We start from the raw sequence: 27989 nt of genomic DNA, 5'->3' as shown, positions 1-27989 counted from the left end.
GTTGAGGCAGGAGCGTTCGTAGTGCATTTGGTAATTTAAAAGGCAGAGTGACTGGAGCACAGTGAGGTAGAGAGGGGCCAGGAAGCTTGAGCAGGAGGCGGGGGCAAGACCATTGTATTTTCTTAAGCACTTTGGGAAATAGCACTTAGGCAGATATTATCTTATTATATAGTCATTAGATTCCAGACCCTAAAACGTGTTTCAAAGACCGTCTATAAATATAGGTTGACTGAATGAATGAACTCCTGCATTTAAATAACTTATATAATGGTTTTATGCTACCTTAGTTGCTACAGAATCATTAAAATGAATGTGTCAGGGGCACATAAAACTGCACAGAGACAAGTTGTCTTTTTTTTTCCCCTTTAAAATAAGCCAAAGAATAAAACTGAATCCAATTAGCGCTTCACTGGCAAGCACTGCGCGCAAGCCACTTGCCAGGGTCGCGAAACTAGAAGACCCTCTAGCAAGAGAACCCCCTTTGCGCTTGCTCAGTCCGGGGCTGCTCAACCAGAGGGCGGGTTCCTAGGAAAAGGAAATGGTCGCTGCGCCTGCGTCGCTCCTTCTGGGTCCTAGGCTGGCTGCGCAGGCGCACAGGGGCCATTTTTGACCGTAAACATCCTGCCGATTTGAACCGAGGATTTGGGCGGCAGGAAGAGCCGCGGCGTAACGGCAGCCATCTTGTTTGTTTGAGTGAATCGGAAAAGGAGGCGGCGGCTGTGGCGGCAGCGGGAGCTGCTGCGAAGCTACACCGCACTAGGGCTCCCCTCCCTTTCCCCGCCCCCTCCCCGACCCTTTTCCCCTCCCCAGGCCACCCAGCCCGCCCAACTCCCGGCGGAGAGCAAGGTAAGATAGACGGCCGGCCCCTTCTTTTGCTCCAGCTCCCCCCCCCCACCCCGATCCCCGCCGTCTTGCCGTCGGGGAGCCGGACTCCGGTGCGGGGCGGGAGGGCGAGGAAGACCGCGGCACGGCCCGCGCCCCGAGACGGAGCCGTGCTGCCTCTCTTCTGAGCTCCGGGACGGCAGCGCCGCCCGCCCCGGGTCCCTGGGCCGGGACCCGCGCCGCCTGGGCCCGCATCGTCTCTTGTTAGCTAACAGATGGTCCAGGTCTGTTTCTAGGCCAGAGGAGCCGTTACTCGGCGGGTCCCTCGGGGAGCAGGGGAAAGCCTGGGCCGCGGAGGGCGAGGAGGAGGTTTAAACGAGCCCGCTCTCGGACCGGGCCGCCTACTCCTCGGGTGAAAATGGCTGTCTGGGAGGACGCGGGATTCGGGGCGGGAGGCGGCGACAGCTCGCGATACCAGCTCCGAGGGGCCGCAACCGTCTTTCGCGCGCGGGTGCGGGGATCGAGGACACGCGGGCCCGGAGGATGCGCCGGGCCCCCGGCCGGGGACTGCTGCTGCTCCCCCTTTCCCCGTTTTTTTTTTTTTTTTTTTTTTTAAGGAAAATGGTTACGATGGGGATAGCAAATGTTAGACCAATAGAAAACGCGACCAAGGGAAGTTGCCTCTGATTCTTGGGAAATTAGCATAATTGGTTTTCCTCCCAGACTTTTCCTGGAGATTGAGGATACTGAATGTTGTGTTTGGGAGGGAAGTGTGTGTTTCTGACAAATAAGTGGTGTCTTTTTTTCCTCGCTGAGAAGGCTTTGAGAAGGATCTGTAATAGTTCAGGGGTGACACTGTCGAGCTGTGCTACCAGACTTCGCGACCTTCTTCAAAGAGGGAAATGCTGGAGGGTTTGGCCGCCTTTAGATTTGATAGATAGGCTACCAGCGTTCGAAAACGCGCTTGTGTTTTTAAGGGTTTCTGGTAAAGGCTAGTGTTTATCGGCTTCTCTTTGCAAGCCAAAGTTTAACATCTGCTCTCCTTACGCTGTTTATAGAGTAATCATTGAATTGCAGAAAATAAATTTCTATTTTCTTCCAATGAATGTCAATGCCAGTGAGCTGTATGATTGTGCAGAATGTTGAAGACAGATTGGGGAAGCTTTTTGAAGTTGTAGGGTCATTAAATTTCTTTGCTTAATTGTTGGAGGCTGCTAATCAATTACTTTTAAAAAGACGTTGATGGGGACCTGTGCCATATCCAGTGATTAAATTATTTAAGAGTTTGCAGATGAGATGACAGTAGTGAATAACTCAGTGGACTTTGTGCTTTTTTATATACAAGTCAATTATGCTGGTAGCGCATAATCTTTACCATTTTTGTGTTTAGAGGCAACACATTACTGCACTCTAGAATTAACTTCTTGAGGATGAGATTCTCCTGGTGAGTTTCCCATTTATTGGAACACAAAGATTATGAGTTTTCTCTTTTATAATTTGGTACAGAAAGGAAAGTTCTTGATATTGAAAATGAAGGTTTTATGTTTAAGTGTTGTGTTATCAGAGTTGTTAGGCATGTTCTTGATAACTTCTGTATACTTTGGAGGAGATTTTTTTCTCAGAGTAACTGCGTCTGTAAAGGCATTGTGTTGGGTATGATGTTTTATTTAATTCTCAAAATCCTGTTTAGGAAACATCCCCATTTTAGAGCTGAGAAGGCTGAGACTCACATGTTAAATCGCTTTCAACAGTTACAGAACTGCTAAGGAGGGAGCTGAACTTGAACCTAGGACTATCTGGTTGTAAAACGCTCCTTCAAAGAACTTTAGTATCAAAAGGGACGCAGCTCTAATGTGTAGCATTGCAAATACCTTTTGTTCTGGAGACCCTCCCCCCAAACACCCCGCAGAAGACAGTTCCATTCTTACCTGAGTTAGATGTTGATGTTTTCCAAGGTTAGTAATCACTGAATTTCCACCTTCCAGTTTTTAATGGTTAGGAAAAATGAACACCACAGAATAACCAGCCTAATTCACTAGTTACTGGGAAAGCACTCCCAATAGAATTGTTTTTACTTTGAATAGGTGACATTTGTGTATGCTTTAAGTTAAAAAAAAAAAGCCCGGCAGTGCAGAAGGGTAGGCCTTACTTTCTCACTGGACCTACTTTTCAAAGGTGACCAGTTTCATCAGTTCTGTTTTCACTCTGCAGATATTTTATGCTCGTGCAAGTGCATGTTAACATACATGTATAGAGAGAATTCTCTTTTTCAATACTTTATCATTGTTTTGAGAGTGCATTGAATTCTATTGCCTGATTGTATTTATTTGCTTAAAATCATTTCTTAGGGGCTGCTGCTGCTAAGTCGTTTCAGTCCTGTCCGACTCTGTGCGATCCCATAAACAGCAGCCCACCAGGCTCCCCCGTCCCTGGGATTCTCCAGGCAAGAACACTGGAGTGGGTTGCCATTTCCTTCTCCAGTGCGTGAAAGGGAAGTCGCTCAGTTGTGTCCGACTCTTAGGCCCCCTGGACTGCAGCCTAGCACGCTCTGCTGTCCATGGGATTTTCCAGTCAAGAGTACTGGAGTGGGGTGCCATTGCTTTCTCCGTCTTAGGGGCTAGGTAGTTTTTTTTCTAATACTTTGTTGTAGTCGAGCTGGCAAGGCAACAAAACATTTAGTTAGAGCTCTGTGAGCTCTGAAGTTCAAGTTGCATTTGCATTGAATACTGGTGACCTTTGCCAAGTTCCTTATACCTCTCCTTTGCTTTCTTGGTCTATAAAATGGGCCAGTATTTATCTTCTAAGACTGTCATGAAGAGGATGGACACATAAAATCCTTAGAGCTTAGTAAGTCTTAATTTTTGATCTGTCATTATTATACGTCCTCAAGTATACCTTTGGCTTATTAACAGAAGCCCAGTTTCTGGCTGGAGAGTATAAAATTTTGCCAAATTGCCTTTCAAAGAGGGCATACCAATTTATACAACCACTATCTTGCCCTGCTTTCTAACAGATGAGTGAAATATTAGAATGATTTAACATCATTGTAGAAACATGAGCTGTAATTTGACTTTGGTTTTTCTGAAATATCTTAAAGAAATTGCCATTTTTTGCGTTCCTGAATATGTTCCTAAATACTAGTCTGCCATTTCGTATCAGATTTTTTAAATTACTTTTTAGGATCAGTTTTAAAAAGTTGCTGCTTTAGAAAAAAATTGAGAAATTATGAAATTGGTAAGCTATGTTTCTGGTAAGCAGAAATGTAGGCTTTCTGCTAAGATCTATTGTAAAGGAGTTCCAAAATTTAGAATCTTGAGAACTTTTAATCAACCTTTTTTTGTGGGGGTGGGGGGCAGGCTAAAGGTTTGGTATCAGTAAGGGAAAGAAATGCTGCAAAAGGCGAGGATGATCAAATTTTACTCTTATCTAGATATAAGCCAGTAGTTGATCACTACTGTCCATCAGGCTTCCTTTAGTTATTAAGGTGATTTCCTGTTGCTAATTGTTTCCCAGATTTAATTTTAGCACCACTCTGCTTTAGTTACTCCCCATCCAATGCCAAGAAAGCATCTGTTTAGGAATCTCTGTCTGGACATAGCTGGGATATTTTAAGCATGGAACTCTTAACCAGCAGCTGAAGTGCTGGCCGTGAGCTACTGACACCTGTTGAGACATGCCAGTTTCAATTTCTAAAATTTCCAAAATTTTTTACATGTATCAATTATGAGCTCACTTGGTGTATTTCATTTCCATTTTCATTAAATACATATTTAGTATTTGACTGCAGCAGAGTCTTGTAGGAGCTAAATAGTAAGAGTTCTTTTAACTTATTTGGAACATGACTTCTGTAGTAAAACTTGGGGCTTATTGTGCGTCACCGCCTTGATTTCTAAGTCAGTGTTTTTAGTAACATTTCAAAGCCATATTGGATTTCTGCACAATCCTGTGGATTATATTTATAATGCTATAGAGGCAGTCTGATTTTTATACTAACAGACTTTAAGGCTTGAAGTAGAAGTGCTACAACATAGGAGGCTCTTCTTGATTATGGGAAGCATATTTTGATTTACTAGGGTATAAGGTACACTTGAGGTGCTGTTTTTCTGTTTTTTGATGGCAGGGGGAGGTTTAGTCCTTTTACTTTAGAGTGACCTGAATTCTTCTTTAGTTCTTTTCTTAACTCCACATGTGCAAGAAAAACTTCACAACTTTAGGCAGTTGATGAAGCCTATTTTTTCCTTTTGAAAAATTTTTCCTGGTGTGAATTAATGATCCCCTGAAAGCATCTGGTTCAGAGAATGAAAATTCCATCAAGTTATTGGCATCAAGATGAGGCAAACCTGACCTTATTACTCTTGTACCACCGCTCTCCCAAACATTTTTGACAGGTGTGAAATCTCTTGCCTGGAATATGTTTAGTATATATGTATTTTCTGTACCATACTGGAAAGAATGAGCAGTTTTTAATTGAAAATACAGTAAGCAAAGTTCTTATTTAAAGTTAGGGTCCCTTTATGAAAGCATGAAAATTCAAATTGACTTAGTCTGGATCTTTTTTTCTTAAGCTAATTCAAAAGGAAATTTTGCATTCCCAGTAGCCATTTATGAGATATGCGGCTTCTCTGTACCCTCACCAGCATGAGCTGTTGCCGTTATTTTTTATTTTAGCTCTTACGAGAGGTGTGCAGTGATATCTCATTGAGTCTTAATTTGCATTTTCTTAACCAGCAGTGCTGAGCATCTTGTTCTTAATTTGCCTTCAGTATATTCTCTTCCTTGAAATACCCGCCCTTTTCTAGTTGGATTATTTTTTTAAACTCTTTAGTTTTGGGAGTTCTTTATATTCTGGATCCAGGTCCTTTTCAGATATGTGGCTTGCACATATGTTTTTTCATTTTCTGTCTTGTCTTTGCATCCTCAGTGGGTTCCTTCATAATAGGTTCTTCCCCTTTATGGGACATGTTTTTGGTGTGATGTCTAAAAATTCTTACAAAGCTTCAGGTGTTAAAGGTGTTTTCTTGTGGTTTTTTTTCCCCCTTAAAATTTTATAGTTCTCTATTTAAGTCTAATTTAAATTTTATATAATGTGTGAGATTTGGGTTGAGGGTTTTGTGTTTTTGTTGTTGTTTGTTTTGCCTGTGGGGTGATACCTAATCACTGAAGTGTCATTTGTCAAAAAAACTAGTAGACTACCTCCCTCCTTTGAATTCTGCATCTTTGTGAAAAATCAGTTGGAGTTAATTGTGTGGATATATTACTGTGTTCTCTACTCTGTTCCATTGATTTGTGTGTCTTTCTGGTCACACAGTAATTGACTATTATACCTCTAAAATAAGTCTTAAAATTGGGTAGAATGAGTCTTTACAGTTTTTGTTTTTCAAATTAGTTTTAGTTATTCTAGGTCTTTTGCCTCTCCTTACGAATTTTAGAAAAATCTTGTCGGTAGCTTATTTTAAAAAGCCTCATTAGAATTTTGATAGCAGCAGTGTTAAAGTTTCTTTAAAAATTAAAGGGATATTTATTGTGCTGTCCAGTCACAGCTCAGACTATCTGTCTTAGAAAGTGAAAACTTATATTCACCAAAAGTCTGTATACACAAGTGTTTATAGCAGCTTTATTTGAAATAGTCGAAAAACTTAGAAACAACCAGATGTCCTTCAATAGGTAAAATGGCTAAGCAAACTGTGGTACCATACCCATCCCAGGGAATGCTGCTCAGCGTCGAAAGGGAACAAACTATTAATACATGCACCAAACAACTTGATAGATTTTTTAACCTGATGCTGAATCCAAAAAGCTATTCCAAAGTCAGATACTGTATGATTCCATTTTTGTAACATTCTAAAAATGATAAAGTTTAAAGAAAATTTAGTGTTTGGCCAGAACTTAGGAATGGTAGGGAGCAAGGGATAGGTGTGAAGTAAGTTTTAAAATTTTACTTACTTTTCATGCTTTCTGTAGAGGTATGACTTACCTTTTTCCAGTTACGGACATTTTAGAAAAAAATAGAAATTCATTTGGTGAAAGATTTTTAAAAATCTGTGGAAAAGAAAAACTACATGGTATAAGGGAAATGACCGTTTGACACAGTTAGTGTGTTCCCTAAGCAAGAGTATTTCAGGCTGTTTTTTTGCTTTAGGTATTTATACATTAGATTACTAAAAGGAAAATAACATACTTGTATTTCTACTAAGAATATTTCAGTCATGATGAATTGTATACTGTATCATTGTTTTAGATTTAGTATTTAAATATAAGAGGGCAAGTGCTTTCCAGATTCCTGAGTTGAGAAAACTTAGATAATGCTTCTTTTTAAGGCTCAGCTTTTCTAAACTACTCACTTGTAAAATGGGGCCAACCCACTTACTTATCAACTTGGTGAAATGTAAAATGCTTGACAAGAGGTAGCAATTATTGTATAATGCATTTGGCTGAGAATCTCATTTTTAAATGGGGTTCTAAAATGAAAATTTCCTCATTGATTAATATCTGTGCTTGAGTGTTTTTTTTCCTGGACTTTTTTTTCTTATCATGAGGAATAAATTTTCTAACTTTTGGCCAAAAGCAAACTTCTTACTTTCACAGTTAGTAATCTGGTTTGGAATAGAATTAACACTGGATGCAACTTCAAAAAGAGTAGGTTTTCTGATGACAATTTTTACTTAAAGTGAAAAAACATACTAGCACTTCTATTATAAGATGACAGTGTGGCATGAAAGTGATCTGACCTTTGTCCCCTTTTCACCTTAGTATGGGAGGAGCAGTCTTTTTCTTAATGCTATCAAAATTAAACAATAGGGGTTTCTTTCTTTTAATTTATACTCTACGTCACTTGAGCCTTTCATACATAGTTCTCAGATTTAAAAGGAAACTTTTCAGATTTTTTGTGAAAGTCGCTCAGTCGTGTCACTTTGAGACTCCATTATACAGTCCATGGAATTCTCCAGGCCAGAATACTGGAGTGGGTATCCTTTCCCTTCTCCAGGGGATCTTCCCAACCCAGGGATTGAACCCGGGTCGGATTCTTTACCAGCTGAGCCACAAGGGAAGCCCAAGAACACTGGAGTGGGTAGCCTATCCCTTCTCCAGCAGATCTTCCCGACCCAGGAATCAAACCGGGGTCTCCTGCATGGTAGGTGGATTCCTTCCCAGCTGAGCTGTCAGGGAAGCCCGATTTCTTGTACATCTTGATAATTCAGTTCTCATGTGGCATTTATATTAATTTTTCTTCCCCCTCAGGTTTCCTCCTGTTTCATAGTCAACCAGAACAATGTTCTACGCACATTTTGTCCTCAGTAAAAGAGGGCCGCTGGCCAAAATTTGGCTTGCGGCCCACTGGGATAAGAAGCTAACCAAAGCCCATGTGTTTGAGTGTAATTTAGAGAGCAGTGTGGAGAGTATCATCTCACCAAAGGTATGTTTGATGTTGATATTTTTATTCACTTTGTTGATTGTTCACTGATGTGTGAAATGGAATTCTATAAAAATGATTTATTAGGCAGGCATCTGTGTATATTGGGGGTAAAGAAAATCCATAGATTACCCAGAGTTTGAATTTGATACTTTCTTCTCTAAAAATTCTGTGGTGAATACAAAGATAATTTTCATTTGCCTCTTTTAATGACAGATAAGGATGGTCTAGCAGTACCCAAATATTTTATATTTGACTTTCTAGATGTTTTTGTACTAAATATGTGTCTAGGTGTTCTTGATTGAGTAATTTATAGAATTTATATAAAGTTATCAAAATAAGGACCCATCATTTGGAAAATGTTACAGGGGCCAGATCTAACTACTTTATCCATATGGTGAACAGTGTCCAGAACACTTGCTCCACCTCAGCTTCACCGGCCTGCTTGCTATTTCTTGAAGATACCAACCTTTTCCCATCATAGAACTTTTGTACTTGGCCATGCCCTTTCCCTGAATACTTAATCACTGTGTGCCCCTAGAATGGAAGGCTTGGGAATGTCCTAACCTTATCTGCCTTGTTTGCTGCTCTGTTTCTAGAGATTTTCTTGATATCCTCTGAAACTTCTGACGCAGTGGTTTCCACCCTTGGATTTCACAAATAGTATGACTTAATACATGTTTTTTGTGTTGCCAAAGAAGGACCATTAAAACACACAGACACAAAGCTACTAACATTATTAGCATTTCATTAAGGAACAAACAGGTTGCTTTAAAAAATGTATGAAGGGCTAATCTCACAATAAAGGTATAGTCCTTGAATGTCATTTTTTATACATATATTACGTCTGTGTTTTAAAGGTCTTTTCCTTTATGTTGTATTTTTACATATGCATATACACATAAATCTACCAGTTTTCCTGTTTTTAAAGATTCCAGATCTCTGGATCAGCATTGGGAGCTACTGTTAAAACTGATAGTTAAATGAGAGTAGTTCTTCATTGCTGAAAGAGCAAGAGGATCCAGGAATGAAGCTGGGATGTAGCAGAGACTTGTTCAGAAAAGTTATGTGGAAAAATGTTTTACAGGGGAGAAGTGAAAGTTTGATTTGGAATTAGAGTACATTATAAAGTTTCTATGGAACTTCAGCCAGCTTTAGAGTTATTAATGTAGAATTTATGGTGTTAAAGATGTTTTATTATTTCTAAGACAATACTAATTAGAAAGCTTTCTGCAAATGAGAAAATAAGTGACCTTTAGTTCTACCACCTAGAAAAACCTTTAGTATTTTGGTATGCCTTCTAGACTTTCATGGGTGCATGTGTTATACATGTAATTTTCTCCCTTTTAATGAATGTATACAAAAACTGCATTGTATGTTTCATAACAAGACTGGGTTCAGGAAGAGCTCTATTCATAACTCTGCCATCGTTTTAGCAGTTGTATTGTACAGTGTCGTAGTGTCTTATGCACAGAACTTAAAATACAGAGAAAAGCCCAGAAACACACTTGACTTTAACTGAAGTGAGGTCATTTGTGTTTTCATAAATTCACTGTGGAAACACTAAGGTGTATGATTTGGGGTTGGGGGGTGGCGCTGTTGCAGACACTTCTGGGAATGTTTTGATAAATGGCGTGTGTACTGCACTGACTATAATATTCAAAAAAGCTTTGAATTCCAAAACACATTTGACTCCTAGGACTTCAGATAAAGGATAATGGACTTGTAATTTATAGTTGTGATTGTGCATGATTTATTTTACCAGCTGCATTTTTTGAAAGGAGGGAGCTAATCCATATTTTTTCCCAAATTTTCTTAATTGCTCTGGTTTTTTAATGCAGCCATTAAAAATTACAATAATACTATAGACAGAGCTTTTCCTGGATAAAGGCTCATTACAGAACAATATGCAGTTTTATGTACACATACACACACAAAAAGGAAAATTGTGTGTATGCACATATAAAAGCCTAGAAGGCATGTTAAAATATTACTAAAGATTGCTCTAAGTGGTATGATTACGAGTTTTTATTTTGCTCTTTAAAAAACAACCATTTGGTAACCGTTATTTGTAAAATCTTTTGTTCTGTGTCTTTCTTTAATGTTGATGTTTTAGGAATATGATTGTTGGAGCAGGTGATATACTTATTTTTAAGATATCTGATGCATTAACAATGTATTCTGTGGGGAAGTTGTACCAGTGTGCACTGCTGGTCAAATTGAGAAATGTTTTCTTTTTATAGGTATGCTTACTGAATTAAGTAAACGGAGAAAGGAGAAATTGCACTCTTTTCTGGAAATGGATATGTGTGGCTAATCTTTAACAAAATCCATAAGCAAATACTGAAGCTGATTTGGCTTTTTAAAAAACACATTTTTTCATAATATGTGCAGGGTACTTTGTACGCCATTAGGGACACTTATAACTTTAAAATCATTTCTAAGTCTGTTCTTAGATTTTGGATTATTGTGATCGAATGTATCACAATAGATACCTCCACAGGGTGAAATGACCTAAAAATTTCTAATGTTTGCTCTGGTTGTACAGTTCTCATGGGGAAATGTTGATTTAGTCGTTCAGAACAAGTGTCAGACAGATGGTACACTCAGAACTCCGTGCCTTCCCCCACTCTGGTTGGAACGGTCCCTCTTAGCCCCTGTAGAGCTGTTCTTGTATGTATATAGCCTGTGTTCTTGATCATACCTACATGCTTAATAATGAGCAAGCTCAGCAGCAAAAATTCCACTCCTCATTTTACCTCCTTCTAGACTAAATTATGAACCAAACTAATCTAGAAAGAAAGAAAGCCTTAGCCCAAACACCACATTTTTTTAAACTATTATCTTCATTTGTAAGTAATTTACTTTGAGGTGATACTGATTTATAACATTATAGAATAGATTTTGTATTTCTACTTTTGTATCCCGTGCACCGAGCTCACCACCTAAAGTTTTGTTTCCATCCTCTCCCATAGAGCTGATCCCTCTGCCCCTTTGCCTCTCCCCTGTCCCCTTCTTCTAAGGTAACCACTACTCTGTTTTCTGTATACCACCTTCTAAAAGTTGCTAATTCTGGACAAGATAATGGCATACCATGGTTGAGTTTTTTGCCTCCTTTTTTCTCACATGAAGGGTTAGGCCTAGTCATTATTAATTTCAAATTTCCTAAGACAAGCCATAAAGGGAGAGTCTCATTTTTCAATTAAGAGCAGTGTTTTAATTGGGGAAAGAGATTCAGCATCGGATGTGTCTTAGATTTAGTCAGAAATTTATTACAGTTTTAAATAAGAATTTATAACTCTTAAGGGACTGGATCTGATAGAGTGCCTGATGAACCATGGATGGAGGTTCATGACATTGTATAGGAGACAGGGATCAAGACCATCCCCATGGAAAAGAAACGCAAAAAAGCACAATGGCTGTCTTTTAACAGTAGATGTTCAGTTTGTTAGTGGAGTCCATCCGTTCAGTTCAGTCGCTCAGTCGTGTCCGACTCTTTGCGACCCCATGAATCGCAGCACGCCAGGCCTCCCTGTCCATCACCAACTTCTGAAGTTCACTCAGACTCATGTCCATCGAGTCGGTGATGGTCATCCAGCCATTTCATCCTCGGTCGTCCCCTTCTCCTCCTGCCCCCAATCCCTCCCAGCATCAGTCTTTTCCAGTGACTTGACTCTTTGCATGAGGTGGCCAAAGTATTGGAGTTGCAGCTTTAGCATCATTCCTTCCAAAGAACACCCAGAACTCCTCTCCTTTAGGATGGACTGGTTGGATCTCCTTGGAGTCCAAGGGACTCTGAAGAGTTTTCTCCAACACCACAGTTCAAAAGCATCAATTCTTCAGCACTCAGCTTTCTTCACAGTCCAACTCTCACATCCATACGTGACCACTGGAAAAACAATAGCCTTGACTAGATGGACCTTTGTTGGTAAAGTAATGTCTCTGCTTTTGAATATGCTCTCTAGGTTGGTCATAACTTCGCTTCCAGGGAGTAAGCATCTTTTAATTTCATGGCTGCAGTCACCATCTGCAGCGATTTTGGAGCCCCCAAAATAAAGTCTGACACTGTTTCCACTGTTTCCCCATCTATTTCCTATGAAGTGATGGGACCCCAGTCTATACTCGCCCCATAAACACTGGTCAAGACGCACCTCGATAAAATACAGGCCGAGGAGTGTGATTTCTTGTTAAAAAAAAAAAAAAAAGTACTGTTATCCTTTATCGGTTAGTATGCTTTCCAGTCAGGTAATAAAAACTAAAAGTGGCTTAGAGAGGAAATTAGCGGTCTTGTTTAACTAGAAGTTTTAGAAGTAGGAAGATCTAGGATTGATTCAGCAGTTCAAACATGTCATCCAAGGACTCACCTAGACTCACCTTTCTTAGTTTGTTGGCTGCTTGTCCTTGTCCTCATGCTTATGCCCTGTGGTTACAGGGCCACTGCAAGCAGCTGTAAGCTCCACCTACTCAAAGTGCAGGAGGGGAGAAGGAAGAGAGTGTTTTTTTGTGGAGATTTTTGTTTTGTTTTTTTAATTGGGAAAATCTCAGAATTCTCTGACCTACTTAATACGCCTTGTTAGTTGAACTAAGTTATATGCCCACTCAGAAACAAGCATCAGCAGAGATGAACAAGACCATCATCTTTCAAGTCTGGGGATGTTCACTTCCCACACAGAATCAGAGTTCAGTTAATTGGCAGGGAGCAGTGACCCTGGATTGGCATCCAAAAGTGTTACAACTTAGTGTGCTAATGATAGCACTTCATGGGTTGCCTTAATACTTGCTTAATATGTACATTCACATCCATGTTCATTCATGGATTTCTGTCAGTCTGTTCTTCGGCTATACTCAGGAAATTTACAGGTGAGAAAAAATATACATGATTATGCTGCTGCTGCTAAGTCGCTTCAGGCGTGTCCAACTCTGTACGGACCCCATAGACAGCAGCCCACCAGGCTCCCCCATCCCTGGGATTCTCCAGGCAAGAACACTGGAGTGGGTTGCCATTTCCTTCTCCAGTGCATGAAAGGGAAAGTGAAGTCGCTCAGTCGTGATTATGAGGTAACTTCAAATAAATGGTTAAAAGTATGAAGAGATATAAACTGCCTATAAATTGCACAACATACAGGCTTTGAAATTTTCTCTAAAACCAGAACATTACTATATAAATTAATGTTAATTCGCAGGTGAAGATGGCACTCCGAACGTCAGGACATCTCTTACTGGGAGTAGTTCGAATCTATCACAGAAAAGCCAAATACCTCCTGGCAGATTGTAATGAGGCATTCATTAAGATAAAGATGGCTTTTCGGCCAGGTATTGTTGACTTTTTTTGTTTTAACTTTGAAGTTTACTGTGTTGAGGGTGAAAAACTGCTAAGCATGTATTTCTAGATGGGCATAGTTTAATTGCAGTACAAGGAGCCCTTCAAAACTGGGCAAAGCTTGGAGAGGCAGTGTTTCAAGGAAGATAGCCCATTTCAGTTTTGTTCTGTGGATGGAACTATGGCAGACCTTTTTTGTTATTCCTTTGGAGCTACCCTTTTAACTCCTTTTTCAGCAGTCATCAGAGATTGAAGTGTTGAAAACTCATTGTTCTATGTTTTAAAAAATACAATTCAGAAAAAAAATCTTAAAATTTTAATGTCTTAAAATCAAATTCACTTTTAACTGAAGTTGTTAAAACTTTATTAAATGTTCTCTATATTTCCTTGTTGTTTTGTTTTAAGTAATAGTTGATTTCTAAAACTGAATCCTTAGAACCAAACTTCCATCTGCATAGATAATTACAATTGTATAATTTTTTTTAAATTTTGATGAAATTTTATTCTGATTAAAATAATCTCAGTGTGTAGGAGAGCTGCTTTATACTGTTAATTTCTACTGATGTATTCTTCTATTTCAAATTATTGTAACATGAATAGTGAAATCTTTGAGATTCTAAGATTTGATTAAAAGTAAAATGCTTAGGCAGAGGACATGATACTTGATTGTTTTCTACTTTGTGGCTACTAAGCGTATTTTGCTAAAATAACATTTTGTTTCTTTTTATCTTAAATCAATGTATGTTTATTATAGACCACTTTAAAATATAGGGGAAAATGTAAAGAAAATAAAAAATAATTCAGTCCCACTTTTCTAAAATAATTCCTCTTAACGTTTGGGATACTCTTGCAGTCATTCCTTTTCCTCATAAATTTCATGCTTATATAGAAAGCTATTACTAATACTTATTTGTTGCTATGTCCTTTTATTAAAGATTTCTCAGTTTAATTCATAATTAGTGCTTTGACCTTTTTCTTGTGATTCAAGTAGTGTGAATTATGATTCTAGAAAAACCTAAAGTACTTGTGCTTTACTGAAGCAACCCTCCTGGTATCTAACCTTAGGAAATTAAACTAACATTTTACCTTCCTTGACCCCTTGATAATCTTTGGTATAGCCAGGGCTTGAAGCTTATTGTTACTTTTCCAGGTGTTGTTGACCTGCCTGAGGAAAATCGAGAAGCTGCGTACAATGCCATTACTTTACCTGAAGAATTTCATGATTTTGATCAGCCACTGCCTGACTTAGAGTATGTCTCTCTCTCTTCTTTTTTTTAAATTATTGACTTGGTGTACCAAAAAACATTACTGGCTTACCAGATACATAGCTTTCTTGGGGTGTTTTGACATTGAGTTAACATGTAGCCAGAATGCACATGCTGTATTTATGATAGTATATAAATATGAAACATATAACTAGGAAGTGTTTCTTCTGTAAGAAAACCATGTAAACGGTGTCAGCTTTACCACTGCTAAGGAGAATTTGATTTGCTTAGGCCATTATGTAAATTGAACAGCTGTCTAGCTGTTTGCTTTACATGAGGATATCAATAAACTTGAACTGTAGCTTCATGATTTTTTTCCAGAGGTATTTACTAACGTCTTCTAGCATTTTATCATCTTGACCAAGCTATACTCAGCCACAAGTTTTTTTCTTTTCTTTTTTTAATAAACATGTGAGATAACTTTATACAAAGAGCGAGTGAAGGTCACTGTCACAACACACATTTGAGAACAGAAAGTTGTACAGAGATGGCCACTGTAACCGCACGCTTTGCTGAGTTGTCTGCCTCTTCTCAAGTCTTCAGAAGCCAGGTCTCATGACCGTGACAGGGAATGCGACTGTGACCAAGTGATTAAGTAGCACAATTAACCAAGAAACCCTCTACATCAAGCCCCATTTATTTTTTAACTTTTTTTTTTTTTTGGCTTTTTAAAAAAACAATCTGTGGCTTAAATGTAAATTTATTACTTAGTTTGAATTTATTGTGTTAATTAGTGCTCAGCACTATTTGACTGCTTTACTTTTTCTCTTTATACTTTGGTGTTTTTTTTTGTTTTTGGTTTTCTTAATTTTTATGGTGGAATTTTTCCTTTTTAACACAGCTAAAAAGTAAGAGCAATTAGTATTATGAACTCCAGGTACTGATCATCCAGTTTCTTTCATTATCAGTACATTTTTATATAATTTGTTTTATATAATGTGTACAGATGACCCTTAACACCAGTTTCACCTGTAAGGGTCTGCTTATATGCAGGTGTTTTTTTTCCCCCACTAAATGCATGCTGCCACTATCACCCAATCTGAGGTTGGTTCATATTAAACAAAGTTCCAGAAAAGGCAGTTAATGTCAGTGTTCACATAGCCTATGAATTGCAGGGCCCTGATGAAAACCCATGGTTCTCTAACCCAGGCATCTCTAAGTTCTTCCTCTGTGTATACCATGTTGCTTTATGTAGTGATTTCAGCATACTATATTTTGCTCACTGGTCATTAACATTTTTAAGATTTAAACACAAATGAAATTTGCTTCTAAATCATTTAGATTCTTGGATTGTATTTATTTAATGTCAAATATTTAGGCTCCATAGGTTGTGTGTTTGCTTTTCTCCCCCCTTATAGAATAGAATTTGAGATATGTTTTCCCTTATAAAACAATACAGTGAGAATTGAGACTGAAGTGTTTTGGGAATTCTTTTATAGTGACATCGATGTGGCCCAGCAGTTCAGCCTGAACCAGAGTAGAGTGGAAGAGATAACCATGAGAGAAGAAGTTGGAAACATCAGTATTCTACAAGAAAATGACTTCGGTAACAGAGAAGGAGATCATTAGCCACTAGCTGTAATGTTAAATTATGTCACTAGACATATTTAGGATAACCTAAATTTGGATCTTATTTGAATTTTCTGATCACGCCTCAGAATTGGTTTATGCAATGTAGATGCTGAAGATTTAAAGTTTAAACCAGATGTTTCAATATTCAAAGATACATAAGACTTTATTAGGCAAATACAGCATTATAATTAAATCATAAGGCATTTTCTTTTCTGTCAGCAGTATTTTTAACTTTTTTTGTTAATGACTGACTAAAATTTGTTTAGGTGACTTTGGAATGGATGATCGTGAGATAATGAGAGAAGGCAGCGCTTTCGAGGATGATGACATGTTAGCAAGCACTGGTGCTTCTAATCTCCTATTAGAGCCTGAGCAGAGCACCAGCAATCTTAATGAGAAAATTAACCATTTAGAATATGAAGACCAATATAAGGATGACAATTTTGGAGAAGGAAATGATGGTGGTATATTAGGTGAGTCACTACACGATGATAAATTCTTTATTTACTTGCAGTGTTTTAGAGTGGCTGCTAATTCTCAGTCTTGAGCATCTCTCTAGGTATATATGTGTGAATCGTGACCAGTTGGTTCAGTTGAAGTTTTCTGTAAGCCTGTAACCTTAAAATGTTAGCAATACCTAATTTTGTTTATAAGTGCTTGTCTTGGAATTTTAAGTTTTACTAATTCTTCAGGCTTCTCTATTTGTGTCTGTTAAGTTTTAAAATTAAGAAAGAGACTTTTTTCCCATGTGTGGAAGTATTTAATACTTCCATATACTACCATGAAGAGAACAGATGCATATTGAATACAGATTTAAATTTAAAAAATTTAATCCATTTTGACATAATTTTATTTTCCCAGTGATTGGCTATTGATCTTTCAGCATTTCTTTTCTAAACTGCAACTAAGTTACATTCCCTATTTCAGATGACAAGCTGATTAGTAATAATGATGGCGGTATCTTTGACGATCCCCCTGCCCTGTCTGAGGCGGGGGTGATGTTGCCAGAGCAGCCTGCACACGATGATATGGACGAGGATGATAACGTGTCAAGTAAGCATTTCGTGCTCAGTGATTGCATGTGATTGTATGGCATCCAAAAACATATTTCATGTAGAAGACCAAAAACTAACCATTTCAGCTTTTAATGAACTGTGAATCTGAAAAGGTGCTTATGCTTGAGTCTCTTACGTATTTAAGCCTGTGCTTTCCCTGTGTTTTGGCCAGTAGGTCAACTGGAAAGACCTTATAATTAGAAAAATGTTCTCTCTTTGGTACCAGTGGGTTTCTTTCAGTTACTCACAGGGGTTTTTTCCCTGCCATTTGTTGGATGTATAGTAAATTCCAAGCCTTTTGTGACCAGCTTTCTGTTTTTATAGTGGGTGGGCCTGATAGTCCTGATTCAGTGGATCCTGTCGAACCGTTGCCAACTATGACTGATCAGACAACGCTTGTTCCAAATGAGGAAGAAGCCTTTGCTTTGGAACCTATTGATATCACTGGTGAGCAAACACACTTTCCAGTAATCTCCTCATTTTAAATAACTTTTCTCCTTTGTCCAGCATCTATCGTAGAATCTTTAATCAATGACAATTTTAGTATCTTACAGAATGTTTTTACAAGTTGCTGTGAAATAACTTTCCAAAGGATGAAACAGGCTTCCTGCAAATATGTATCTCAGTCTTTGGGGGTTACAAAAATGCAAACAGGTCACATGTATAACAGTTTAAAAACACTGCAAGGCATTTTTCAGTAAAATAACAAGATGGACTAAATCAGTTATAGTGCTTAAATAAGAAGCACAGCAAAGTATAATTGGAGGTGCCTTTTCGGAGTAGAAGAGGCAATATGTAATTTGGATGTGAAACTTAAAAATTTCTAAATGGTTTTTGGGTACAGTGGGATGGAATAAGTTATTTACAGTGTGACTCAAGGTATTGTTATTACTTCTAAGTTAAAACAAGATTAACTTTTCGAGATTTTCTACTTAGAATCTGATCACCAAAATTGGTACATGGCTTCTGGTTTAAAAAGAGTACTTTCTGTGTAACGAACTCGATTTAGGAACTGAAAATATAAAAATGAACAAGTCTTTCCTCACGGAACTTCAGTAGTAGGGTAACCTGGGTAATTAAGTAAATTATGTACTGTATTATTGACAGATATCACAGAGATCTATAAAAGGACAAATACTGCATTGTTTAAGACAGCTGAGTTTAGCCAACTGTTACAAGAACTTGAACTTTTAATTTCAAGGAAAGGAACTCAGTAGCTGGAGGACAGGGGCTGGACAGAGGCTGTCACTGTGTAACAGCTTCTTGAATTTTGAACGATGTGCATATTTTATCTTTAAAACCAATAGAGTTATATAATGTATGACAGAATGAAATCTTGAGGAATTTATTTAATACCATGAAGAGGTTAGCAAAGTAAAATTTTTTTAATGGTCACTCACCTAATTGGCAAAACCTAGCACTTGGGTCTAACTCTGAATGAGGTGCAGTATGTTTCGTGTTTACAGTATAAAACTACATGGGCAAAAATGAATTGGTTCTTAGATTTTTTTTTTTTTTTTGGCCAATTCTGTGCTAAGTCTATACATATTCATTCAGCAAATTTTTATTGAATATTTATCATATGTCGGCTTCTATATGGTGCTTGGGAAACATCAGTTAAAATAGATTGTGTACTCATGAAAGTTTAACATTTCTTCTAGGCATGTAGAAAGGCAGAAATACAATGAGACCAAAGTTGTACAGTTCTTGCTGGCCTCTCAGAAAAATGACCTTATTTTCTTTTATCATGCCAGTCAAAGAAACAAAAGCCAAGAGGAAGCGGAAGCTCATTGTTGACAGTGTTAAAGAGTTGGATAGCAAGACAATTAGAGCCCAGCTTAGTGATTATTCTGATATTGTTACTACTTTGGATCTGGCACCACCCACCAAGAAATTGATGATGTGGAAAGAGACAGGAGGAGTGGAAAAACTCTTCTCTTTACCTGCTCAGCCTTTATGGAATAACAGACTACTGAAGGTAATAGCGTTTGCAGGATTTTAAATTTCATACAGATTTTGATCATTTTTTAAAATAAACTTTAAAACCTTCTCTTTAAATCGTTTTTGATCAGGTAATGTTCAGCCAGCCATATGGCATCTTCTGTTTTCTCCCTTAAACCACAGTATACTGAACATAAACCTGATCTGAAAGATTATGATAAGTGACACCTACATTTCTAAAAGATGTGAATGAATTTTCACTATTCTAAAAAGCCACTGGTGTTTTTAGTAATAGTTCTCTCTCCTCCACTTCCTGTGATAAATTATTAGTTCTGTTGCCTTACTGTGTACCATGGTTCAAGTCTATATTCTGTAGATGGTGCTTTCTGGCTAAAACATGGTTTGGTTCTACTTTACCCACAATACAGATTTCTGGCTTTATGAGAATTTCTTTTCATTTACAACCCCTTTTCTAGAGTTGAAATATTCTTAGAACAGATTTTTTTTTTTAATAATCGAAAGTCTCTAAAGCGGCAAGCTTTGTTAAAACTGCTGTTTTTTTGGACGCACAATCATTTGGAAAAGGTTCTTAAGTTTTTTTTGTTTGTTTGTTTTTTTGTTTTGACTTGGTGGTTTCATTGTCAGTAATTTTTCCTGAGGAGATAATTTAAAATATGGGGGAAAAAACTACTCCATGAAGATGTTAAATAATTATTATTTACAGTTAAGTTTTTCTAAAGAACTTTAAAATATTAAAAAATCTTTCAAACGTGGCATATATATGCAGACCCATATATATTTCCACTCAGTGGAATATTCAGTCATTAAAAATACTAGAAATAATAGTTAATAAAATTACCATATCATTAAGTGAAAGGGTACCATGTAAAGCTATTGGGTTGATTTCAGTTAGATTGAGTTTTAAGTGTATAAATGTGAAAATAAACTGCAGGTCAGTAAATTTAAAACTAAATCTCCAAGTTAGACAATGGATAAAAAAATTTCATCCTGAAATTTTCTAAAATTGCTGCAATGAAAATCTTACAGGACTTCAAATTATAGAATGGACTGTGAATATGCTATAACATTAAGTAGAAATCATGCTCAATTTTATGTATATATATACCAACTATTAAAACATTGTAATGTTAGTGGTAGGTTTTCATTTCTTGTGATTTGTAGTAGAGATTATATAATTGATTTTTAAATTTTTTATAGCTCTTTACACGCTGTCTTACACCACTAGTACCAGAAGATCTTCGAAAAAGGAGGAAAGGAGGAGAGGCTGATAATTTGGATGAATTCCTCAAAGAATTTGAAAATCCAGAGGTTCCCAGAGAGGACCAACAGCAGCAACATCAGCAGCGTGATGTTATCGGTCTGTTTTATTAGAATAGTTCCCTCATAAAGTTTAAGTGAACATTTGGCTTAAATTTTACCTATATATTGCCAAAGTAAAGAAACCAGGAACGAAGACGTGTACTAGAATTTTGAACAGGGAAATACGTGCTTATAGTCTCTGATTGCGTAGAGGTTTAGGACTTGGCTGAGTGCTGGTCTGCTAAAGGATTGTCCTGCCTTGGACTGGAAGTGGCATCTGTCCTTTTAAAGCTCCTTCCTACTTTGAAATGTATTGTTATAAATTGAGTAACTTTTGTGGAGGTAAAATTTTATTCTGTCTTCCTTACTAGGGAAAGTACCTATGTTGTAGCATATTAATATTAAATGGTTCTAAAGTATTGTTAAGGACTGTATGACCTAAGTCTTCTCTTCATATGACCAATTGTAGATGAGCCTATTTTGGAAGAGCCCAGCCGCCTCCAGGAGTCGATGGAGACCAGCAGAACAAACTTGGATGAGTCAGCCATGCCCCCACCACCACCTCAGGGAGTTAAACGAAAAGCGGGACAAATTGACCCAGAACCCGTGATCCCTGTAAGCACATCTCTCCATCAAAAAATGTTTGGGATGTTCAGACAGTATTTTAAGGATCCCTATTGGTAGCAAGTGTTATTTAAGGAGACCTTTTGAAGTATCTTGGTTTGGGCAGAAAATAGCAAGGAATGGATCCAGAGAGAAAGAATGGCAGCCAGGGATCTAAACACAGTGTGCCCTGAGGGGGAGTTGTTTTTAGTTTAGAAGCTTTTGGTTTTTTCTGACTCTTCTTGGATAGTCTTGCTTCAGAGTGGCCTGAACATCCTTGGCTAATATGGAATCCTTGACACTAGGTTCTAATTTTATTTTATTTCTCAAACATTAGCCCATGGTGAATCAGACAATTCTAGATAGAATAAGAAAAGCAACATAAGGAACCTGTTAAATACATTTTGAATAAAATAGAACAAGCTTCCTGCTGATAAATAACTGTTAGCAAGATGGAACATTTTCCCTCCATTTTTATTGAGATAAAATTGACATATAAATTGTATTAGTTTGGGGTGTATAGTATAATGACTTGATACATGTATATATTGTGAAATGATTACTATGATAAGTTTAGTTACTATCCATCACTTTACAGAATTAGATTTTTTTCTTGTCACACAAGATCTACTCTGAGCAATTTTCAAGTATGTAGTTATAGTTGGTTGAACCTCCTTATCCATGGATGTATACTGAGGGCTGTCTGGAATAAGTGTTCTATGTAAGATACTTGAGCATCCATGAATTTTTCTATTTAGAAGGGATCCTGAAACCAATCCCTTGCAGATACGGAGGGACAATTGTATTGTTGATTGTAATCATCATATTGTGTATTAGATCCCCCCAAACTTACTTATAACTGCAGGTGTATACTCTGACCAGCATCTACTACCTCTCATCTCCTCTACCTTCTAGCCTTCATGACCACCATTTTACTCTCTGCTTCTATGAATGTCAGCTTTTTAAGATTGCTTATATAAGTGATACAGCTGTCATAGAGGACTCATCTTTGATTTCACTTGGCATAGTGCTCTCCAGAACCATCCATGTTGTCACGAAAGGCATAATTTCTTGTGGTGAATAATAGATCTGTGTGTGTATCATATTCTCTTCATCCATTTATGTGTTGATGGACCCTTAGGTAGTTTTCATAACTTAGCTGTGAGCATGGAAGCATCTTTTCCAGATAGTAATTTCATTTCCTTTGGATAAATACCTGGAGGTGCAATTTCTAGTTTTAATTAAAGTTTTAATTTTTTGAGGAACTTCCACACTGTTTCCATAATGGCTGAGCCAATTTACATTTGCACCAGCAGTGCATGAGGGTTCCGTTTTCTCCTCATCCTTGCCAACACTTGCTGCTCTGTCTCCTCTTTTTTGGTGTTCTAACAGGTTAGTCATTCAGACAGGTGTCAGATGGTTTTTGTTTACATTGACTAATTAGAGATGTGTTGAGCACCTTTTCTTGTACCATTCGTCATCAGGTATATTGTCTTTGGAAAAATTTGTGTTCAGATCTATTGCCCATTTTCAGTTTGTTTTGCTCTTGAGCTAAGTTGAGTTGTTTATATATCTTGAATATTAGTCTCTTATCAGATAAATGATTTGCAGATATTTCCCCATTCTGTAGGTTGCCTTTTCATTTTATTGATGGTATCCTTTGTAGTGTGTTTTAGTTTGATGAAGTCCAACTTGTTTATTTTTGCTTTTATTGCCTTTGCTTTTGGTGTCAAATCCAAAAGGGTCTGTCAAGACCAATAAGTTTCTTACCAGTGTTTTCTTTTAGGAGTTTTATGGTTTCAAATCGTAGATTCAAGTCTTTAATCCATTTCATTCTTATACATGTGGCTGTCTAGTTTACCCAACACCATTTATTGAAGAGATTGTCGTCTCCTTCTTGTATACTCTTGGCTCTTCTGTGCTAAATTAATTGACCATATAGTGTAGATTTATCCCTAGGCCTCTGTTCTCTTCCAGATTCTGGTTTATTGTGTAGCAAACATTCCTGCCTATCTATAGTACAAAGTAGTTTCAGGCTATCTCATTGTCTGAAAAGTAAAGTAGCATCTTGCTACTTCATTTTAACTGGCTACCATTAAGTTCACTTCAGTGTCCTATTGTAAGTGAAAAGAAAGGTGGTCTGGTTTGAAGCTTCCCAAGCTTAAGTCTATAGAATACATTACTTTGGACAAAGGGAGACTTTTGGTTACCTTAGGCTCTTGGTTCAGCCTCCATCAAGACACTGGCAAAAGAATATTCCTTGCAAATTCTAAGAACTAGTTCTCTAAGCACCCCCTGGTGTTAAGGAGTTGTAAAAGGCTGGGCACATTTTTCTTTTTGAGTTCAGGACGGGGAGCAGATAATAGGTGGGTTGCTTTAGTACCACTCTCTGGGTAATTGTTCCCTTGTCAGTATTTTAATGTTCTCATTTGTTTCTCTTAAGTCAGAGAAAAAAATACAAGAAATGGATCCAGAAAAATAGTCTCATTTGTATTATTTGCTTCAGGAAGAGCCCGAAGGCCTATTTAGCACTCAAGCTGAGTTGCAATAACCTTAAAGCATTCTTATACAGTAATGGTTGCCTGTGCCAGGCTAATTAATGTTAGAGCCTTTTTGCATTGCCTTGGAGTCAGTGGATTCTATTTATTCCTAAAATGTTAATACAGAAAGTTTTGAGGGTTTTTTGTTAAGTGTTTGCAAATAGTAAGTATAAAAACAAAGCACCTTTGCTCTAGGATAAGACAGTGAATGGATTTTCTTTTGTAAACTAATGTTGAGATTTGTAATCAGTTTTTGATTATGAGGAAGTGTGGAGGTGTGACCCCAATATTTCTTTTCATTTTAAAAACTGCAGCAACTACATACTTAAAAGAAGCCACCTTTAAAATGTGCATCCTTAAATTGCCTTGTTTTTATTGCTTGAAGCCTCAGCAGGCAGAGCAGATGGAGATACCTCCTGTAGAGCTGCCCCCAGAAGAGCCTCCAAATATCTGTCAGTTAATTCCAGAGTTAGAACTTTTACCAGAAAAAGAGAAGGAGAAGGAGAAGGAGAAAGAAGAGGAGGAGGAGGAGGAGGTAAGGAAATGTAAAAAGATCTGATGAGTACAGTCCCATCCAGATTTAGTGAAAATCTTCCACCAGCTTGCTGTTATTTTTCATATTGGAGCTAATTATCAGAGTGATGAAAAATGTTTGAATAAAAGCAAAACTTAGCCAAATTCTTTTGTTTTCCCAACCCCCCACCCTCCCGTCTTTGTTGGGTCTTTAAAATTGTTATAGAAGACTTAGATATTTTTCTATTTGATGTCCTGTCAAATATTTTATTTAAACCTTTATGTTTAAAGTTTATTCCAAGACTAATTCTCACTACCATCTGTTCATATTTGTAATTTATGCCAGCATAGGTTTCATAACCATTTAGGGCTTGGTTATGAACCTAACATTGTTTTAAAGTAAGAATTTAACCCCAGAGTTCTTCCAACCTGTGTTCTAGAGTATCTCAGACTGTGTTCAATTAGTATTTAAAATTATACTTTCTGATATTTTTGAGATTGTTAACTCCTGGTCCTTTGGATATTATGTATAGTGTATAGTTCCAACATAGTTTGGGAGTATCTCAGCTCTTGCCCAGTGCCAACCTCAGTCTTGTAGGTGGCAGATGACTGGGAACCAGGCTATTACAGTTAAATATATATTATAAATTATAGCCCATTTCTTTTGAAACACCTGGTATGTTTCTTAGCAGCGGCCAATAACCCATTGCCTGCCAGCATTAGTCCATGGACCACACTGTGTAGATCCCATGCTTCTAGATCAGTACAGAATCATATCATCAGCTAAACGCACAGAGGACATTCTTCTGTAATTTAAAAAAGACTGAACTAAATGCTAAGTGTTTTTTCCACTAACCAAAATACACAATTTAGAGCTTTCAGGAGATAACAGAAATGCTTCATTTTGTAGCAGTTTTGTCAGTTTTGTGTGGGGTCATTTTCACTTAGGATGAAGATGCTTCAGGGGGTGATCAGGATCAAGAGGAAAGAAGGTGGAACAAAAGGACCCAGCAGATGCTTCATGGTCTTCAGGTATGCTAGTGAAGGCTTAGAGAAAAAATTTCATCAAAGGCTTTTGGCATTGTTTCCTTAAAAGGAAAAGTTACATGCTACATAACCAGCAAGTCTGCCTTTTGTGAAACCTTCCAAAACCACATAACTTAAATTACTTTAATACATAAGCTGTTAGGCTAAAATCAAGCCTGGAAAGCATCCAGGTGAACACTTTCCCATTGTTACTCTGCAAAGCAGAGCTCCTTGGTGTGTGTATACATCTTATTTTTGGTTGAGCAAATTTAATATGTTGAATCATTAAATTTGTCAAATCATTGTACAGGGTTAGAGTGTCACTTATCCTTGGGCCTTCATGTATCAGATACAGAGGAGATTGCTTGAGTGTCTGAAATACCAGGCAAGATGCTCAGGGTCTCCTAAAATAGATTCAAAGGATAGTTGAAAGTTTGAGAAACTGTAAGTGCTATATTTTACTATTTTATCAGTTCAATTAAATCTACAAAGAAATGAGTCTGTGTTAACATTGTCCCTTTGCTTTAACATGAGAAACATTCACATAATATACAAAAATAGTATGCTTCTAAAATTACTGATTTGGTCTGCTGATTACTTTATTTCTTCCTCTTGTTTTATTTCAGCGAGCTCTCGCTAAAACTGGAGCTGAATCTATCAGTTTGCTTGAGTTGTGCCGAAACACGAACAGAAAGCAAGCTGCAGCAAAGTTCTACAGCTTCTTGGTTCTTAAAAAGCAGCAAGCTATTGAGCTGACACAGGAAGAACCATACAGTGATATCATTGCAACACCGGGACCAAGGTTCCACATTATTTGAGCAGCTAGAAGCATTAGAGCTAGTGTTCATTTCACTAGTGTGTACAAATTGCCCCCATGTGTAGGGCACACAAAACCCTTCCAGAAAATTTAGCTTTTTGTCTGTACAAAGTCTCTGCCTTTTTTCATTTTTTCCAGTATTTTAAATTTACCCATTTCCTCTTTAAGCAGAACTGCTTGTATGGTGTTTGTATTCTGGTGGAGAAAGCAAGCACCCCAAGATCAGTCCGCAACAGATGTGTGCAATATTGGCGCATATAATTGAGTAGCAACGGAAGGTTGGCGTTTTTAATCTTAGTTCTCCATTACTGCATTATAAAGGAGAATGTTTCAGGAAAAAACATCTGACAGTTAAGAACAGTAGTCTGAATCTTTGACAGAAATTGTCTTTTCCCATCAGCAACACCCAGCAGTCTTAGAAGGGAGCACTGTCCTTCGGGGATGGTGCCCCAGACAGACTGTCTTCTCGGGATACGTTTTAAAGTATAATTTCACAATTCACCATCGGGGGTGGGGGTTGGTATGTGAAATTGTACTGTAACTGTAAAAAGATAGGACTTGGTTTAAAGTGCCCTATTTTGTAAATCATTCCATTTGAAACTTTTTAATGAATCTTACTATGCTGAAATCTGTTGTTTTAGTGAGACTCTAAAATGAGCAGAAATAGACTTTTTAGAGTAGAATAAATATAAAAAGCATCTATAATTTTCCAGGAGCTATAAATCAAGGTTTTAAAATGATGTTTGGACATATTTGAGTATTCAGATCATGAAAATAGAAATTGCTATGCTAACTGAAAGTACAGACTGATGGGAAATTGTACAACTGGTAGACTTAACCTTTAAGCAGACAGTGCTGTAAAAACTAATGGCTTCTTTGATATTTATTGTAAGTTTTAGTACTGATCTTTTTGTCCAAAGCTTGCACACTCCTTTGTTTGGAACTGTAATAGCTTTGCAACAGAAATCCAATAGTTTCCTATAAATTAAGTGAAGAAAAACATCCAAATAAAGGCTTTAAATATTAACAGACCAGGTAGCACCAGAAATTATGTGACTGTTATGATTAAAACATGTCTTAACTTTTTAGGGCAAAATTACACACTAAAAGTTCTAGCTTAAGTGTTGGCACTTGTATGGAAAAAAAAAATCATTCAGACTTCATTGTATACCCAATAATTTTAAATTATGTGAGATGTTTTAAATTTGTGAACTCGTAATTCCTGTTTTGATGATTCAGTTTCTTGAGAATGGTAATTGTATAAAATTGCTATTGCCGCTTTATTTCAGTATCATGTGCCTGTAAACCACGGATTTTTCTCCTTTTGTATAAAGACATTGTAGATAATTGAATGTTTGATTATAGAAAGGTCATTAGTTTCTTGTTACACATTTTGTTAGTCTGGTTTTTGTTGCTTATTGGGTTTAATATTGTTCTTGAAAATAGTTGATGCTATGTTATGTATAACTTTTCTAATAAAAGTTGTGTTATAAGCTGTAAATTTTGGAGTATTGGTGTTCAGTTGGTGGCATCCCCCAAGAATATTGCTTCATCTTTTTTGCCTTAACTAGAAATAATTATCCACACAAATAGTGAATTTTTAAAGAGATATTTAGAGTATAAAATAATAAATCTTTACAAGGTATATTAGAATGTATTAAGATTAAAATGAAACCAATAAATGGCTAATGCTGAGGAATCTTTTGGGGCATAGTTATAGTCTTGTAATTGTTAAGTACATAGAAATTATGACATGGGGGGGTGTGTCCTTGGGGGTCTAAACA

General features: G+C 37.3%; 2 protein-coding genes across 2 annotated transcripts in view; one reads left to right on the top strand and one right to left on the bottom strand.

The window, feature by feature from the left end:
- Positions 1-1077, bottom strand: part of LOC120860711 (alanine and arginine-rich domain-containing protein-like) — a 54715-nt gene extending 53638 nt beyond the window's left edge. The window contains exon 1 of the mRNA XM_040236458.1: positions 896-1077. Coding sequence (XP_040092392.1) covers positions 896-1077 — 182 coding nt within the window. The remainder of the gene's footprint in view (positions 1-895) is intronic.
- On the top strand, positions 567-27706 carry LOC120860714 (double-strand-break repair protein rad21 homolog). The gene is made up of 14 exons (XM_040236461.1): positions 567-846; positions 8062-8236; positions 13417-13546; positions 14704-14803; positions 16258-16364; positions 16657-16863; positions 17318-17443; positions 17770-17892; positions 19200-19423; positions 20605-20764; positions 21176-21321; positions 24235-24384; positions 25311-25394; positions 26015-27706. Exons 2-14 carry the CDS (start codon positions 8093-8095, stop codon positions 26204-26206), a joined length of 1893 nt encoding a protein of 630 aa, XP_040092395.1. The 5' UTR covers positions 567-846; positions 8062-8092; the 3' UTR covers positions 26207-27706.
- The last annotated feature ends 283 nt before the right edge of the window (positions 27707-27989 follow it).

Source organism: Oryx dammah, unplaced genomic scaffold (assembly GCF_014754425.2).
Source record: "Oryx dammah isolate SB20612 unplaced genomic scaffold, SCBI_Odam_1.1 HiC_scaffold_11164, whole genome shotgun sequence".
Classification (NCBI taxonomy): Eukaryota; Metazoa; Chordata; class Mammalia; order Artiodactyla; family Bovidae; genus Oryx; species Oryx dammah.
Note: the sequence above shows the minus strand (reverse complement) of the source record. Positions and strands in the feature narration are given on the sequence as shown.

Coding starts and splice junctions, on each gene's coding strand:
- LOC120860714 (XM_040236461.1), top strand. CDS start 8,093: ATGTTCTACGCACATTTTGTCCTCAGTAAAAGAGGGCCGCTGGCCAAA. Junction 16,864..17,317: donor AAATGATGGTGGTATATTAG/GTGAGTCACTAC, acceptor TCCCTATTTCAG/ATGACAAGCTGATTAGTAAT. Junction 24,385..25,310: donor AAGAGGAGGAGGAGGAGGAG/GTAAGGAAATGT, acceptor ATTTTCACTTAG/GATGAAGATGCTTCAGGGGG.